This window comes from Colletotrichum fructicola (assembly GCF_000319635.2).
Source record: "Colletotrichum fructicola Nara gc5 chromosome Unknown KSG_Nara_v1_contig01, whole genome shotgun sequence".
Lineage (NCBI taxonomy): Eukaryota > Fungi > Ascomycota > Sordariomycetes > Glomerellales > Glomerellaceae > Colletotrichum > Colletotrichum fructicola.
Genome location: NW_027094051.1, coordinates 879412 through 894463, shown reverse-complemented (window position 1 = coordinate 894463; position 15052 = coordinate 879412). Strand labels below are relative to the sequence as shown.

At 51.0% G+C, this 15052-nt stretch overlaps 6 protein-coding genes across 6 annotated transcripts; 3 read left to right on the top strand and 3 right to left on the bottom strand.

Moving 5' to 3' along the window:
* Positions 1 to 644: 644 nt before the first annotated feature.
* Positions 645 to 2563, top strand: CGGC5_v000269 (putative amino-acid permease; the record flags this gene model as incomplete). Its single annotated transcript, XM_066150651.1, has 5 exons — positions 645 to 964; positions 1355 to 1530; positions 1592 to 1697; positions 1751 to 2110; positions 2161 to 2563. 5 exons carry the CDS (start codon positions 645 to 647, stop codon positions 2561 to 2563), a joined length of 1365 nt encoding a protein of 454 aa, XP_066009690.1.
* A 422-nt stretch (positions 2564 to 2985) lies between these two features.
* Positions 2986 to 6958, bottom strand: pdcA-3 (Pyruvate decarboxylase; the record flags this gene model as incomplete). Its single annotated transcript, XM_032036832.2, has 3 exons — positions 2986 to 4241; positions 4588 to 6533; positions 6591 to 6958. The coding sequence occupies 3 exons, from the start codon at positions 6956 to 6958 to the stop codon at positions 2986 to 2988; spliced, it is 3570 nt and encodes a 1189-aa protein (XP_031884162.2).
* A 395-nt stretch (positions 6959 to 7353) lies between these two features.
* Positions 7354 to 7863, bottom strand: pdcA-2 (Pyruvate decarboxylase; the record flags this gene model as incomplete). The annotated part of the gene is made up of 1 exon (XM_032036831.1): positions 7354 to 7863. The coding sequence occupies one exon, from the start codon at positions 7861 to 7863 to the stop codon at positions 7354 to 7356; it is 510 nt and encodes a 169-aa protein (XP_031884163.1).
* Positions 7864 to 8299: 436 nt separating this feature from the next.
* Positions 8300 to 10571, top strand: CGGC5_v000266 (uncharacterized protein; the record flags this gene model as incomplete). Its single annotated transcript, XM_032036830.2, has 7 exons — positions 8300 to 8484; positions 8569 to 9302; positions 9353 to 9676; positions 9738 to 9764; positions 9824 to 9933; positions 9996 to 10109; positions 10161 to 10571. The coding sequence occupies 7 exons, from the start codon at positions 8300 to 8302 to the stop codon at positions 10569 to 10571; spliced, it is 1905 nt and encodes a 634-aa protein (XP_031884158.2).
* Positions 10572 to 10656: 85 nt separating this feature from the next.
* Positions 10657 to 11871, bottom strand: adhA-2 (putative formaldehyde dehydrogenase AdhA; the record flags this gene model as incomplete). The annotated part of the gene is made up of 3 exons (XM_032036829.1): positions 10657 to 10944; positions 11027 to 11632; positions 11698 to 11871. 3 exons carry the CDS (start codon positions 11869 to 11871, stop codon positions 10657 to 10659), a joined length of 1068 nt encoding a protein of 355 aa, XP_031884159.1.
* Positions 11872 to 12618: 747 nt separating this feature from the next.
* swnA-1 (Aminotransferase swnA) lies at positions 12619 to 14268 on the top strand (the record flags this gene model as incomplete). The annotated part of the gene is made up of 1 exon (XM_032036828.1): positions 12619 to 14268. The coding sequence occupies one exon, from the start codon at positions 12619 to 12621 to the stop codon at positions 14266 to 14268; it is 1650 nt and encodes a 549-aa protein (XP_031884160.1).
* Between the last annotated feature and the right edge of the window lie 784 nt (positions 14269 to 15052).

The window sequence follows — 15052 nt, the reverse complement described above, 5'->3', positions numbered from 1 at the left end:
AGCGTCTCTTGGCCGTTTCGATATATCTTTGTTGAGTCTCTGAAACCGACAGTCGGCACGACAGATATAGAAGAGGAACAGAGGTCTCCCGTGGCGTGGAGCACAGCTTTCCGTCCGGGGTTGAGATTACTACGTTGCTGTTTGAGGTCCGCAAGAATCAAGATTCTCGGTCCAGCTGTACGTTGTATCATGTCGGTCGCCGACGTCAAAGTCCCTGCTTGACTGCGGTTCCTGTGTCCCGGACAAGTAAACAGGCGTCATCCGTCAGAGGTCTTATCGGAATGCAAACTATATTACAAAAGAAGCTTGGTCAGTCTGAATGATAGACCTGGGTCCGCCGGCCCCCGGACAGAGCTAGGTAGATAGGCAAAATATGATAAGATGCGTTTCCGGCAGCTTTCCCAGTCTCAAGAAACCGGCCTGATCATCCGCTTGACAACAATGTTCCGGTATCTCTATCCAATGAGAGTTCTGCCCGCAATCCCCCAGCTTTTCTCCTTCTTGGCTAGTCTAGTTGAATGAAGTATTTCAAGCAGGTTGGGTTTTGATACCATCTTCTTTGCAATGACTGCTCTACTCTCAAGCTCGTCCTTCCCTCACAGGTTGATCTGAATACGTGCATAAATTGCCACAAAGCCTTCACAATGTCACCCAATGCCGAAAAGAAGTCCAACACCGTCACCCAACGTATATCAAACGATGAAGGTGTTATATGCGCCCAGGCCTCTGCGGCTGACAACCTGCGGCGTTCCCTATCTGCACGACAGGTGCAAATGATAGCAATTGGAGGTACCATAGGAACGGGTCTATTCCTAGGATCAGGCAAGGCTCTCGCGACCGGGGGACCGGCATCTATGCTACTTGCGTACGCCATCGTGGGTGCCATTGTCTTCGTGACGATGTTGAGTCTCGGCGAGATGGCTGCCTTTATTCCGGTTGCTGGAAGCTTTTGCACCATGGCAGGGTAACGCATAACCCAGATAATCTGTCGTTCGATTTTTTTGCTAATTGATTGCTTCAACTTAGCCGTTTTGTCGACGATTCGTTTGGCTTTGCACTGACCTGGAACTATTGGTTCAATGACGCTGTTACAACGGCAGCAGATCTAGTTGCTCTTCAACTTGTCATCAAATATTGGACAGACAATTTTCCCGGATGGGCTCTTAGCTTGATATTTTGGGTCTTCTTAGTGGGCGCGAATTTGATCGCGGTGCAGGTTTATGGAGAGGTAGGCGGACTTTCCAAACGCTGGCTGAAAACGTTGATTGCTGACATTTGACAGATTGAATACTGGTTAAGTTTACTGAAGGTTATTACTGTGGTGGTGGGTCGACCGAAACCGCGGCCAACGCAGTTCGTTATTGCTGATCTGCGCTTCCCAAGTGTTCATCGTTGTTGGGATAGTCGTCAACTGTGGCGGCAACTCGACTGGCCATTACATTGGCGGTGAAAACTGGCATTTGCCCAACGCACCATTCGTCGGAGGGGTTGGCGGCTTTGCTACTGTGTTTGTCACAGCATCATTTGCATGTAGGCCTTGTGTCTTTCTTTGACCCACTGACGGCATATGAATGGTTCTGACGAGACGTAGATGGCGGGACGGAGTCCATCGCGATAACAGCGGGTGAAACAAAGAACCCGGCCAAGAACTTGCCAAAGGTGGTGAAGAACGTGTTTTGGAGGATCCTCATCTTCTAGTAGGTGTTTGCAAGATGTTTTTGGTCGGCCCCGCTAACATATATGTACCCAGTATCTTGTCTATACTTTTGATCGGCCTCAATGTGCCATACAACTACCCTGGTCTCTCCGCCAAGACTGTCGACGTATCGCCATTCACACTCGTCTTTGAGATGACCGGAGCGAGTGTCGCAGCAAGCGTGATGAACGCCGTGGTCATGACAAGTGTAGTGTCCGCTGGGAACCACGCACTCTTCGCCGGCGCTCGCCTAATCCATGCACTGGCATCCGCTGGACACGCACCAAGTACCTTTGGAAATCTCAATCGACAAAAGGTACCTTGGGTTGCTGTTGTCGTCACATCGCTAGCTAGCGGTCTTTGTTTTGCTTCTAGCTTTATTGGGGCAGGACAGCTGTGGAATTGGCTGCAGAAGTGAGTTGAACTCCAATCCCTCCAATTTCAGCTGCTGAGCTGCGTCATAGTCTTGTCGGTGTGTCAAATCAACTTAGCTGGTTGTCAATTGGAATCACCTCAATTCGATTCCGTAGAGCACTGGCGATTCAAGGCAAGACGCACCTCCTACCCTTCTCCAATCCCACGTATCCCGTTGGGCCATGGGCTTGTGTTATTCTCAACACTTTCATCATCCTAATTCAAGGGTGGTCTTGTTTCGCACCTCGCTTCGATCCGGCAAACTTCGTCAGCTTCTACATTGAACTGCCAGTTATGTTGGTCATGATCATTGGATGGAAGCTATACAAGAAGACGAAGCTCGTCAGCCTTAGCGAGATGGACTTGGAGACGGACAGATACACACCAGAGACTGATACAGAGAAGCGAGGATGGCGTGAAAAGTTGAAGACCTCGATTGATTGGCTTTTCTGAGGAACCATGAAGGTTGTTGGATCAATCCCTAAGTATGTCTATGATAAGCACTTCTGGGACGACGGGAAGTGTTGTCACCGTGTGATTAATATATTCTACATACAAGTATGTTGAACATGCTAAGTCGTGATTGACATTGCAGCCAGCCTACTGCTATTGACACCTTGAATAATCATTGGAATTTGACTGAAGCATTTTGGCATCTTCAGAGAAATCTCCTCGCGACCATGATTTCTTATCTTGCTCGGAGGACGTCCACTTGATGATCGATCCCCTCCCTGCCTACTCGCGACACTTCCTGTAAGCGGTCCGCCTGGGCTAGGTCAGATCTCTCGCTAGGAGACTGCTCATAGACATGACATGCGAGGTTATATCAGTCTTCTGCAAAATCAAACTCATCTCTATTATATGTCCAGTGCATACTAAGCCAGTGTCGCCTTTACCTTCTGTGTTTCTAAATACTGTAGAAGTGGCCCTGTCGGTGCATCCTCACGATCCATGAAAACCTCAACCATTCTAAGTCCACTTCCAGACCCTAGCTGTGCATTGATTAAAACATCATGCAGTTCCGACCAGTTCCTACATGCAGCGGTGTAGGTGTCTTTGCTAGCACCAAAGAGGTGAGGGGCAAGTAGATACCGCCAGGTAGATATGTCGTTGTACTCCTGCTTGCGCCCATGAATACATCTTTCAATGGTGTACCCATCGTTGTTGATCAAGAAAATCACAACATCAAGATTGTGTCGGATGATTGTGGCCAACTCCTGTGCCGTCATTTGGAAACTTCCATCGCCGATCAGGAGTATGGTACGAGCCTGGCCCTGTTTCAGACCATAGTAATTTGACTCTGCGATCATTTCCCGCTGGGCAAGCGCCGCTCCTTGGGCAGCTGGGAGCATGAAACCAATGGATAGCCAGGTAACAGGAGTGAATAGCCTCGTATGTGGTGGCAAGGGCATATCCCGCACACCATAGCCTGCAGTGCCTGTCTCTCCGAGGACAATATCGCCAGGCCGAAGGATGTTGGCAATAGAGCGCCACAGCTTGTCTTGGAAGATCGAACTCGAGTCGTCCGCCAGAGCGGATAAAGGCAGTAGCGAATCCCGAGGCAGAAGAGGGTACGGTTCATACTTTGCGATCTTATTGACATCGATGTGGTGGAGCAGTCCAGATGCAACGTATGAAGCTGGGACATCTCGAAAGATGTCGGTTCCCAATTCAACCTGGGTTGCTTTGATGAAGATGGCAACCTTAGAGGTAGGGAAAGCCGTGAAACCGTACGTGTTGCTTGAACTCAGGTGCGGTCCGAAGAAGAGGACAAGATCTGCCCTGTCGATAGTCTCCTTGACAGATTGGTCGGAAAATTCCCCTCTGTAGATGCCATGGAAGTTTGAGCGTGTTTCGTCGAAAAGACCTTTCCCAAAGTTCGTTGTCCAGGTGGGCCACCCGGTCGTATCAATGAGGGCTTGAACGTCACTAACAATGCCGAATGGCCTGCACTCGCCATCGGCGATGATGACTGGTCTCTTGGCACTATAGATTCTCTCGAGAATCTTGGTCAAGACGGCCTTCCTTTCAGGACTGGAGTTGACATCCGCAGCGGAGCTACTCAAGGGTGTTTGCAGTCGTGCGGAAGAAATATTGACAGCTACTAGATCGACGGGGATCTGGATGTAAACTGGGCGATGGTGTATCAGGCACCAGCGCTGCCGCAAGTCCAATCAAGTCAATTTTGACCCCCCAACTTGCTAAATTGCCTCTTTTCTTTTGAGGCTTTGACTACTTGGTGAATTGCCAATTAAAATAAGTCAATCATCATACAAAAACACGTGCAAAACCCTTACTAATCAAGAAAAAGTGAAGTTATATACATCACGACGGCAACAGAGTAAAGCTCTGCAAAGGCATCAAGACCCCCCTCTTCATCCAGTTCTTACTTAGCTGGAGAGTCTCTATAGTACCCGGCACCATCGAGAGCCTCTGCGAAGTGAGGGTTAACTTGGCAGTACTAAAAGCCCTCTCACAGTCTGCCGCCATCGCCGGCACGGCGAAGACGTCGAGGGCAAGCCGCGAGAGCGCCGGGAAGGTCTCCGAATGGTCCCTCCACCATCGAACGGGATCGGAGGTGGTCTCCGGAGGGTGCCGGAGGTAGAGATCAAGCTCATCCGTCCGGGGCGGCGTCTTGCGGCGCCAGCTGTTAACCCATTGCCGGTAATGCACATCTTCTCCGTCCCCGGCGCCGGGATCAACTGGAAGCATGCCGGCTTGCCAGCTAGACGGATATATCTCGCCGGGTTGACGATACCACTGATCGAAGTACTCTGTGAGGGTCTTCAGAGCCTTCTCAACCCATCCCTCCTGGTGTTCTTGCCCCCATATATCTCTTAGGTATGAAATACCATATGACGGGTGCAGGATGATCGCACCAGAGAACAGTGGCGAGTCTCCGAGAAGATCATAATAATCGAAGAGCTTCTGCCACGCCTGCTCAACGCTGCTACGTAAGAAGGTCTGCCACTCCTCGTTGAGAGACTCGAATCTCGAGGCAGATCGAGAGGCTGGCGATGCCCAGTCCTGGTGTACATGATCGGGCAGGGCTTGAAGGTTATGATGACGGCGCCGGGCCCGCCTGGCACGCTTCTGAGATTGCTGCGACTGCTGAGAGTCACCCTCATCGTCGTGATCTATACTGGGTGATAAACTGGCGTTGTAGTAGATCTTCCAGTTGATGAGATGCGAGAGAAGGTACTCGATACCCAACGTTACCTCCCAGAGTCGCCCATGCCCGTCATTAATACCCCAGCCCTCACACCGCTTCGTCTGGAGGTAGAAGGGCTCAAGGATCATCCCGATCTCAGCGAGAACCTTCCAATCCTCACTCGAGAGTAGGTCCTTCTCTGAGATGTGCTGCCTGGCATCGTCGTCGTCGTTGTTGGCTAATAGGAAGGCTTGAATCTCCGTCTTCTTCTTCACAGCCCTCTCGATCATAAGATACGTACTATTCCATCGAGTGTCGTTATTCAGTATAAGCTGTGCCTCCCGGCGTGACTCCGAGAAGATCCGGAAGTCGGAGTCTCCGTCGACCTCCGCCGCAGCCTTCCGGTACCGCTCTGTCCGTTGCGGAGATGCCCGGACGAACTTGACGATATTCCGGAGCCGGCCCACGGGGCCAAGCTTCCGCCAGAGCTCAAGATCGTCCTCATACCGCTCACAGAGCCGGAAGAAGTCCGACTCAGCCTCTAGGACCTCCTTGTCAGCGCCAAACAAGAAGGCCCGGGCGGCGAGGTTGAGGATGTGGCCGTAGCACCGCATTCGCCGGGCCTTGACGTCCGCATCCGTCATCTCGGGCGAGATACTCCGGTAGAAGGCCCGGAGGCAGGTGTCGTTGTTCGTAGCGTTGTCGGAGATCGTTACTCCGATGCGGGGCCGGAGTTCATAACGGTCGACGGCGTCGATAAGGGTCTCCGAGAGGCTGAGGCCGCTGTGGTTGCCGTGATGCTGCGGGAAGGCTAAGAGACGAGACTGTATTGTGCCGTCAGCATGGATGAAATGACCAGTGACTGCCATAAAGGCGTAAATATTTGGTGATGACCATAGATCGAATGATAGATGGATCTTTGAGAGTGCAGAGTGAAGCTCAGACTTCACGAGAGCCTCTCCACGCCGGCAGAAGTCATCGAGACGGTCCCGAATCGCCGTCCGGCCCCACGGGATCTCGCCAGCGACCTCCGGGTTATGGTACCGAAACATCTGCTGCACGTAGGCGTTCTCGAAGTGGACGAATGGGAGATCGGCAGAGACGATGGAGGCAACGCTGAGGTCTCTCAGAGTCGTGATCTTGGCCCTCGGCACGTTACTGTTAGGTCGAAGTCGTTTGTACGAAGGCGGGCCTGATGTGTCTGCCGAGGAGGGCAGAGTACTGCTGTCAGAGTCCTCATCTGACACAGCAGAGATCCTGCAGACCTTATGGCTACTTCAGCTTCGTCAGTATATGACTTATATAGAAAGAAAGCTGACAGATACATACCGAAGTAAGTGCTCTTGAGGAGCGGAGGTGGCGGCAGCGCCAAACAGACGAGGAGACCCCTTCGCGTCGCATCGTCGACAGCTCCAAAAGGACGCGCCGGCGCGGCTCTGAATAACTTCGACGAGGAACTCGCCATGATCTCGAATCCAGCTAGAGCGCCCTCGGCCACGCCTTCGCGATAACTGCGTCTCAAGAACGAACTCTCGACTGCCTACGACGATGTGAGGAAGGTCGTCGATCGTGGAATTCAGAGGTGGGGTAACAAGCAGAGCCTGCGCGATCTGCGTCGAGATGCGGAGGCGCGGGGTACCTAACATCTCATACGCGTTGGCGTGAGAAGCGCTGGCAGCAGTGGCAGCAGTCGACATCGTGAGTATGGAGTCGGTGAAATTAAAAATGGCTGAAAATGGTGAAGATGTGAGATGATGAACAAATCCCGCTAGAAGTGTGCAATCGGGATGAGTTATATATCATTCGAACCGCTGTGATCCCTTCTACCTCCTCTGAAAGTTTCAAAGGGATTGGCTGTAAACTAGTATTTTGAGGGCAGTTCGAAAAACCACATCAAGATATGTAGTCATCGCGAGGTTGGCAATAGTGGCATGTTTCAGTGGCTGGGCATAACCGAATAACTAGGGCGCAAGCTGATCTACGGCCTCTCATTGGTCAGAAGTGAAACAATCAGGTATTTCAAGTCAATCGAGGGATGCGAGATTGACTACTTGAGGGATGGCGATGACATCACTTTGACTAGTTGACTTGGTTAACTTGGCAAGTCAGATTGGACTTGCGGCAGCGCTGTCAGGCACTGTTGCAGGACTGTGTCGATCTGCTGAGCTGATGTACGGGGATCCCATAGTGATGTTTGGGCCACGGTGACGTGCGCGTGCATCTTCGCGAATTGGCCATACTCGCCATCGGCAAAGGTGTGATGAATGAGCAGACGTGCATCCTGAGATGCTCTCGGTGGGGTTCCAACGATGTGGACAACGGGGGAGAGTTCTGCGTAGGCACCGGCGATAGCATTTACCGCGGAGAGTTCGCCAACACCGAATGTCGTGATGATTGCACCAATGCCTTTGATTCTCGCATACCCATCAGTTGCGTAAGCGGCATTGAGTTCATTCGCGTTGCCAACCCAGGTGAGTCCCGATGGCTTCACGTAGTCAAGTAAATCCAAGTTGTAATCACCAGGAACGCCGTGGATAGCGCCGACGCCGAGTTGCCTCAGGCGGGTAAACAAATATGTGGCGATGGTAGTTGAAGAAGACATGGTGATTTGGAGGTGTGCTGCGTCAGCAAGGGATTGCATGGAGTTCGACAAAAATGGCAGAGATACGCCAGAGTCACATCACATTTCGGCCCGAAGATATACTTGATTCACATTCACCCTTGCTAAGAGTTTGGCTATTACAGTTTCGAATGCCGGATATCAGAAAGAAGTGCGTATTCCTTGCAGCTGGCAAGACGCTATTGACCCTTCTCCGACAGTGGAGGCCAAGGTTCTCTTACCCCTGCACCCCGGTTACTCCGAAGTCTGACGCGATCTCTCTCCGAAAACAATGGATCTCTCCGAAGCTTCATTTTGTTAACTTGAGCTCTCTCCGACCCCTCAACCGCAACACCGACGTCCTTCCGTCCCTTACCTCACTACTCAGCAACATGCCTTACGGTCAAAGGGCAGATTCCAACTGAATAACTACTCCGCGATGACTTCGAGGAAGGCAGCCTGCGAACCCTGCAGAAAGTCAAAGCTTGCATGTGGTCACGAACGGCCCACTTGTCTCCGATGCAGTCAACAGGACAAAGCCAGCTTCTGTGTATACAGAGCGTCTTCTTTCAAAAGAAAACAACCGCTGGATGCCGACTTGGCTGACAAGGAAACGGTTTCACCGTATGATATGCCGCTCTCTCCATGCACACCCTCACTAGTCAGACTACGTCGCCCTAGCTAACATATTTGTCATCTGTCTAACAGTCGCCGTTTTCGAGAGGTTTCTGAGTCTTTTACTCCGACAGGTCGGGAGCACCCCTATCCCAACCCAGGTTACCTTGGCCAATCAAGCCATGTCGCCATTTTCGATCAGATCCTCTCACAGCGTGATGACGATAGGAGAAGCACGGCGTCGGGTTTCAACACGTTGACAAACTCTGGCCGACATCTCATGGTGGGCGAGTCCCACCAAGGGAAGCAGGGTGCTGAGTGCCTGAAGCAGCTTCTGGGTAAATGTAGCTTCCGCGACATGAGAAGCCTTCTCTCATTTTGGCATGCAAGAGGCGCGAACCTGGCCCTCGCGGGTCCTTTCGTGGAGCTTTGCGCTGAAAGTGCAGACTGCTCTTCGCTATCCAACTTTCAGGGAGAGGATTGGCATGTTGCACTCGCCCAGAGGCTAATGGAAAACACTGCCCGTCCTCTCGAGTACGATGCCACAACTACCTTATCCAGCTACACCAACCAATTCCTACGGTCACATACACGTTGGGAAACCCTTGGCATCTTTCTCTGTGCCATTCTCAGAGCCTCGATGGACATCGCCTTCTTCCCGCCTCTTTTCAGTTCGGAAATCCAGAAACATGAGTTCCACGCCATGCTCATGCGCCATATTGTTAGTGTGCTGGAGGTCTGTCTATCTATGGATTGCCTCAATGATTTGCAGCTTTTCATTCAGTATGAACGTTGCATAATTCACTCGTACGTGGACGGCGACCAGAGTAAGTGATTCGATCTAAGATCGAGACACGTCTGCTCACAGCAAACACAGGTTACAACTTGTGGCGGACCATGGGTGACGTTATCTCGTCCACTTTCGCGCTGGGATATCATGAAAGAATGGATAACAAACCTGATACTCCATATTTCCTCATACAGATGCGCAAGATGGCATTTGCCCGAATCTATTCAGCGGACAAAAACGTGTCGCTTTTTCTTGGCAGGCCACTTCGCATGAGCAAACGGTTCTGCCACTTTCACCTGCCCGATACACGACCACTTACACTTCCATCTTCGGAAATGTCACCATCCATCAGTCAACTTGGTCCAGCTGACTGGCTGCCGAACTCATCTATTGACTACAGATCAGAGACACGTTGGTCAGCACTGTGCGCGTCTATCAAGGAAGATATGATGGAGCTTCTGTTTGACCGCAGTCGTGCAGATCGTACGGCAAAGATCGCGTGAGTCTGGCCATACACCCCAAGACCTTCTCTGCAAGAGCTAAACCTCTATGTTGAAGTGAACTCGATAGAACAGCTGATGAGCAATGGCGTGCGCTTCCTGATGGATTTCGCATTGGGCGACGACCCCCAAACCATGCCGGCCCTTTTGAACGTGATTTTCTTTTCAGTATATGCCTCAACCATCTACATGTGAAACTTTTATTGCGGCGTCTGATGTTGAGTCGCCAGTCAGAACCTGACGGAGCTGTTGTCGAGATTGCCCAAAAGATGCTTAGCCTGGTGGTTGATATAGTTCTTTCGCGAGATGAACTTGCAAATTCAGGCACGAATCTCAGTTGGAAAGTTGGTCGCCCTTGTCTTGAGCCACTGTGCCTCCTGCTAATCGTTATTGAGGTCGCTCACTATGGGCTCCCAGCAGCTGGAATGATACTGCTCGCAATGGCTGCACAGCTTGAAATCCCAGCCCTGGTTACGACACGCGCTAAGCTATTGCGAGACTTGACTGTGCTGGCCGCAGAAATTGAAAGAGGGAGAATCGTTAAGCTGGAAGATCCGAATTACGCGTTATCGGCCAAAGCAGCTCAGACTATCAATTGTTTCTTAGACTCTGTCTTTAACGACGATCGAAGGCACGATTGTGCTTTGGGTGCCAACTTGCCAGATAGTTCGGCGCAAACCGCGGATGAGATCTTGTGGGCAGAGGCGTTGGAACCAGAGGTTTGGGACTCTGAACTTACGTTCTGGCAAGGTCTTGCGGATCACCCTTCTGTATTCAGTCAGTACCTGATGCCGCCGCCTAATTGATGATGAGGAACTTGATTTTTAGTTGAGCCAATAGAAGGTCAAGGTCAACGCATCATAGTGGGCGGACGTGACGATTATATACAGCTTAGTTGGTCAATACGTAACGGAATCGAGGCAATCCCTTCACCTGATCGCGTACTGCTTCATTTGCTTCCTTCATTGGCCGTGTCTCGATCCAAGGCTTTACACCCTTCTCAGCGGCTAGCTTGAACATAGCTCGAATATCCTGGGGGCTACCAATAATGGACCCAGTCAGGCTGATTCGTGGTCGAATCAGTGCCAGTGCCATGACAGGCAAAGGCTCCTCTGGTGCTCCGACCTGAATGTACTGGCCACCGACTACCAGAAGTCCGAAGTACTCCTTCAGAGGAATCTGGGAAGGGTCAGCCTCGCGTTCAGAGCAGGGTGCCAAGACGACGAAAGAGAGCATGAAGAAGCACGGAATTTCAACATACCTTCGAAGATGAGACCGTGGAAATGATCAAGTCCAGGCTTCTGGCGTTCGTTTGAGACCACTTGTCATCCTCAGCGACCGCGATGTACTCATCCGCGCCGAGACGAAGTGCATCTTCCTTCTTGTCAGACCGTCTCGAAAGAGCTACTACCTTGCTCGCCCCCATTGCTTTGGCAAACATGATTGCGAAGTGGCCAAGTCCTCCAACGCCGATGATGCCAATTCTCCGTCCTGGGCCGGCCCCGAATCGCCGGAGTGGCGCATATACCGTGACGCCGCCGCAGAGCATAGGAGCAGCGTGTTCCGGCGCAAGACCCTCCGGAATTTTGATAACAAAGTGCCCCGGACATCGGTGGTACACACTGTAGCCTCCATATGACGGACTCCCATTGCGGTGGGTACTATCATACGTGTTGACTCGCTTCGGGCAGTAGTTCTCTTCGTCGTTGTCACAATCTTGACACGGTCCATCGCGAGATCGACAAGAATCAGCCTGACAGCCCACCCCTACGACGTCGCCGACTATGAATTCGCCAGCATCGCGGCCGACGCGGACAACAACACCCACAATCTCGTGGCCCACGACTGCTGGGAAGGATGTCGCGCCCTTCCGCCAATTTGGGTAAGCGATTGCTACTAAATTGGAATGAATCATCATTAACGATTACTCACCCAATCGTTCCTCAGGGTATGTATATCGGAACCACAAATGGCTGAATGCGTGACCCTGATATCAACGTCAGATTCCTCCCATTCCTTTGGCTTGAACTCCTTCCAGACAAGATTGCCGTTCACGGCAGACGGATCTTCGCCAACCCAGCCCTCGAATTTTAGATTGGTAGACATTGGCGGTGATTTCGTTGGCAACTGACCGAATGGAAGTATGGTCAGTGACTTCTAAATTCTCCATTCTTAACTACCAGCCGACGAGTCCTTTCCCCAGACAAGTTTAGGCCTCTGCTGAATGGTCACGCCATTCGGTATCTTCCCCGAGTCCAGTCCGATACCGCGTGTCTATGCACGCCTAACCTGATTCCGCGCCGCATCGGATAAGACTCCACTCCGAACCGACGGAGAACGCCAACTTTTCGGAGCGGACAGGATAATGGCATTTATTATCTTTCTGACCGGCCTATACATCCAGATGCTTTGCAGGTTGCCTTATCTGATTTTTGACCGGTAAAATACCAATTGAGCAGGTGTGACTATTTTCAATGCGTCATACATATCCCACGAATGATGCAGTGACATGGACCGTGATAGTGCGATCTTGAAACTCCGAGAACCCCGCGACTTATCGGCGAGGGTATCGTGACGGAGGCCACATTTGAAATATTGACAAATTAGAATCATTCTTGATGATCACAAGAATATGAGGTCATCAAATCGGCGTGGAGTAGAATTTCGGCGACGCCAACGACAGCTTGGCCATGCGGCTCTAGGCTGTATGAGTTTCTCCGATCGACCAAGACCTATGCCAATTACACACCCTTGCCGGAGGTTCGGGGACATTTGCTTCATTTTACGCAACTCCGAGGTGTCTACTTGTGTTGTAGTATTTGGTGGTCTCCCTATGTTTTATGCACAAAAGAAATGCATGGTCTCGACTCACAATCGTACACTGGAGTCCACAGCTTTGTACATTACATCCGAGTCCTCATTCTTCATCTCAAAGCAATCTTCGACATGACGCTCAACCACAACCTGGCGAGGCTCCGGGCGAACAGATCGTCCCAAGAGCCTCTCCCGACTGGCTCTGCACCATACACTTGCTCTGCATTCTTCAAGAGTCATGTGACAGAGGCAAAGCAAAAGGCCCGACGCTGGGATCATCTACTCAGCAAAGAAAGCTACAATCTACAGGCTTCGCCGCTCAAAGCTGCTTCGAGAGGGCACGGGCAGACAAAGCTCATTAGTTTAGGCACAGCACGTCCTGCGCCAGAATATTTCCCATGGGAGTCGATGATCCTCCAATTCCTTCAAGACGCCTCGGTTGGACAGGAACAACACGTCTCAACGGTTTCGATGACATCGGCCAAACATGAGACGGCATACGACCTGGCAGTGGCAATGAACTATGGATACTCCGCTGGATCGCCCCAGGCACTGCGGTTCGTGACGGAACACATCGAGTTGATTCACCGGCCTCCATACGAGGACTGGGACTGCTCCTTGACGTGTGGTACGACTTCGGCGATTGACATTGCCTTCCGAATATTCTGCAACCCCGGGGATACCATCCTCACCGAACACTATACTTACTCCGGTACCATGACTTGCGCCAAAGCTCAAGGTCTTCACATCCTCGGCATCGAGATGGACGAGCTTGGCTTGGTTCCAAACGCCCTTGATCAGAAGCTTCAACATTGGGACTACGGAAAGGGTCGAAAGCCGTTCGTCTTGTACATGATTCCAACTGGACAGAACCCTACGGCAACGACGCAGAGCTTAGACCGTCGAAGAGAGATTTACGTAATTGCAGAGCGGCATGACCTTTACATACTCGAGGATGACCCGTATTACTTCCTTCAGCTGGGTAGTCCAAGATCGGCATCTGAGTCTGCAGAATCGAATCCGGTCCAGGCCAATGAAGAGTTTATCAAGAATCTCCCTCCCTCGTACTTGTCTCTCGACGTGTCTGGCCGTGTGCTACGCATGGACACCGCTTCTAAAATTTTGGCTCCGGGTCTAAGGTGCGGCTGGGTTACGGGAAGCGTTCAGATCATTGAAAAGTTCGTATCGTACTCGGAAATCGGCGTGTTATGCCCCAGCGGACCATCGCAAGTCATGGTATACAAACTCCTGGATGAGACCTGGGGGCATGACGGCTTCTTCAACTGGCTTAGGTCGTTATCAGCGCAGTATCGTCGCCGGCGCAACAACCTTCTGGATTCATTCAAGCGATTCCTCCCCTCGCAAATTTGCGAGTGGAACATCCCAGAGGAAGGGATGTTCTTGTGGATCAAGGTGAACATTCCTGAACGTCAGCAATTCCGCACCGCCAGCAGCGGAGACAGCGATGCAACACGCCTTCTCGCCATTGAAGACAGGATCTACAGAAAAGCCCACGACAACGGAGTCCTTGTGAGCAAAGGAAGCTGGTTCATTGCCGATGTCCAAACGTTGAGAGATGTCAACTTTCGGCTGACATTCGCGGCGGCGCCGTCGGAAGAGTTGGATGAAGCTGTTCAGCGATTTGCTATTGCTGTGCGGTCAGAGCTTTGCCCTAATTGTATGTCGTGATAGTCTAAAATGAAATCTTATTCAGTGAGAATTCTTGTAATTATCATCCATGGATGTGTCTGGGTCATGACTGGCGCGCCTGTTACTTTGCCCACTTGCTATTTTCGCATCAGTTTTCAATCGTTCTTTCCTCAATACCTACTATTGCTTATGGATCATTACCTTATGTTTGACGAAAACCAATTTATAAAGAATCCAATAACGTTAATTTCGACTAACCTGACAACTACTTATGGTGATTGAAATACAATCAGCAAGAGTAAACCAGCAAAAGCTAGGTGAGATTTGGTCCTAGTTACGTTAAATGAGCTCTATGGGAGACTAGGACCAGTGAAAAGCTCGTTGAATGATTGCCAAATCCACCACTCAAACTCAACATACCCATCTACCCTGTGTCGCGGACCGAGCAACGGAGTTCTCTGACTGGGCTGCTCCCAAACCGAACCATTGAGCGCGTCTTGTAGTTTACCATTGACAAAGCCACTTCCGTCAAGTTGAGGACAATAAAATGGCACGTATCCTCTCCAGTCATGACTTGAAGTCAGATATTCAATGTTCCGGCCGAGGTTACTAACAGAAAGCATCTCGTCAAAGCATTCTTTGAATTCCATAGTCGCTAATGATTGTTCGCGACCAGTTTTTGTACACGGTGCATCCTTATGGGTGTGCAGCAACTGTGTTTGCTTGCGTGTTCCTGTGTTTGATCGATTCGGTCCCGGCTGCTCACTCAGGACGTGTTCGGCAGTGTTCCATGGGCAGTTTGCATTGTTCGAAGGCGAGATTT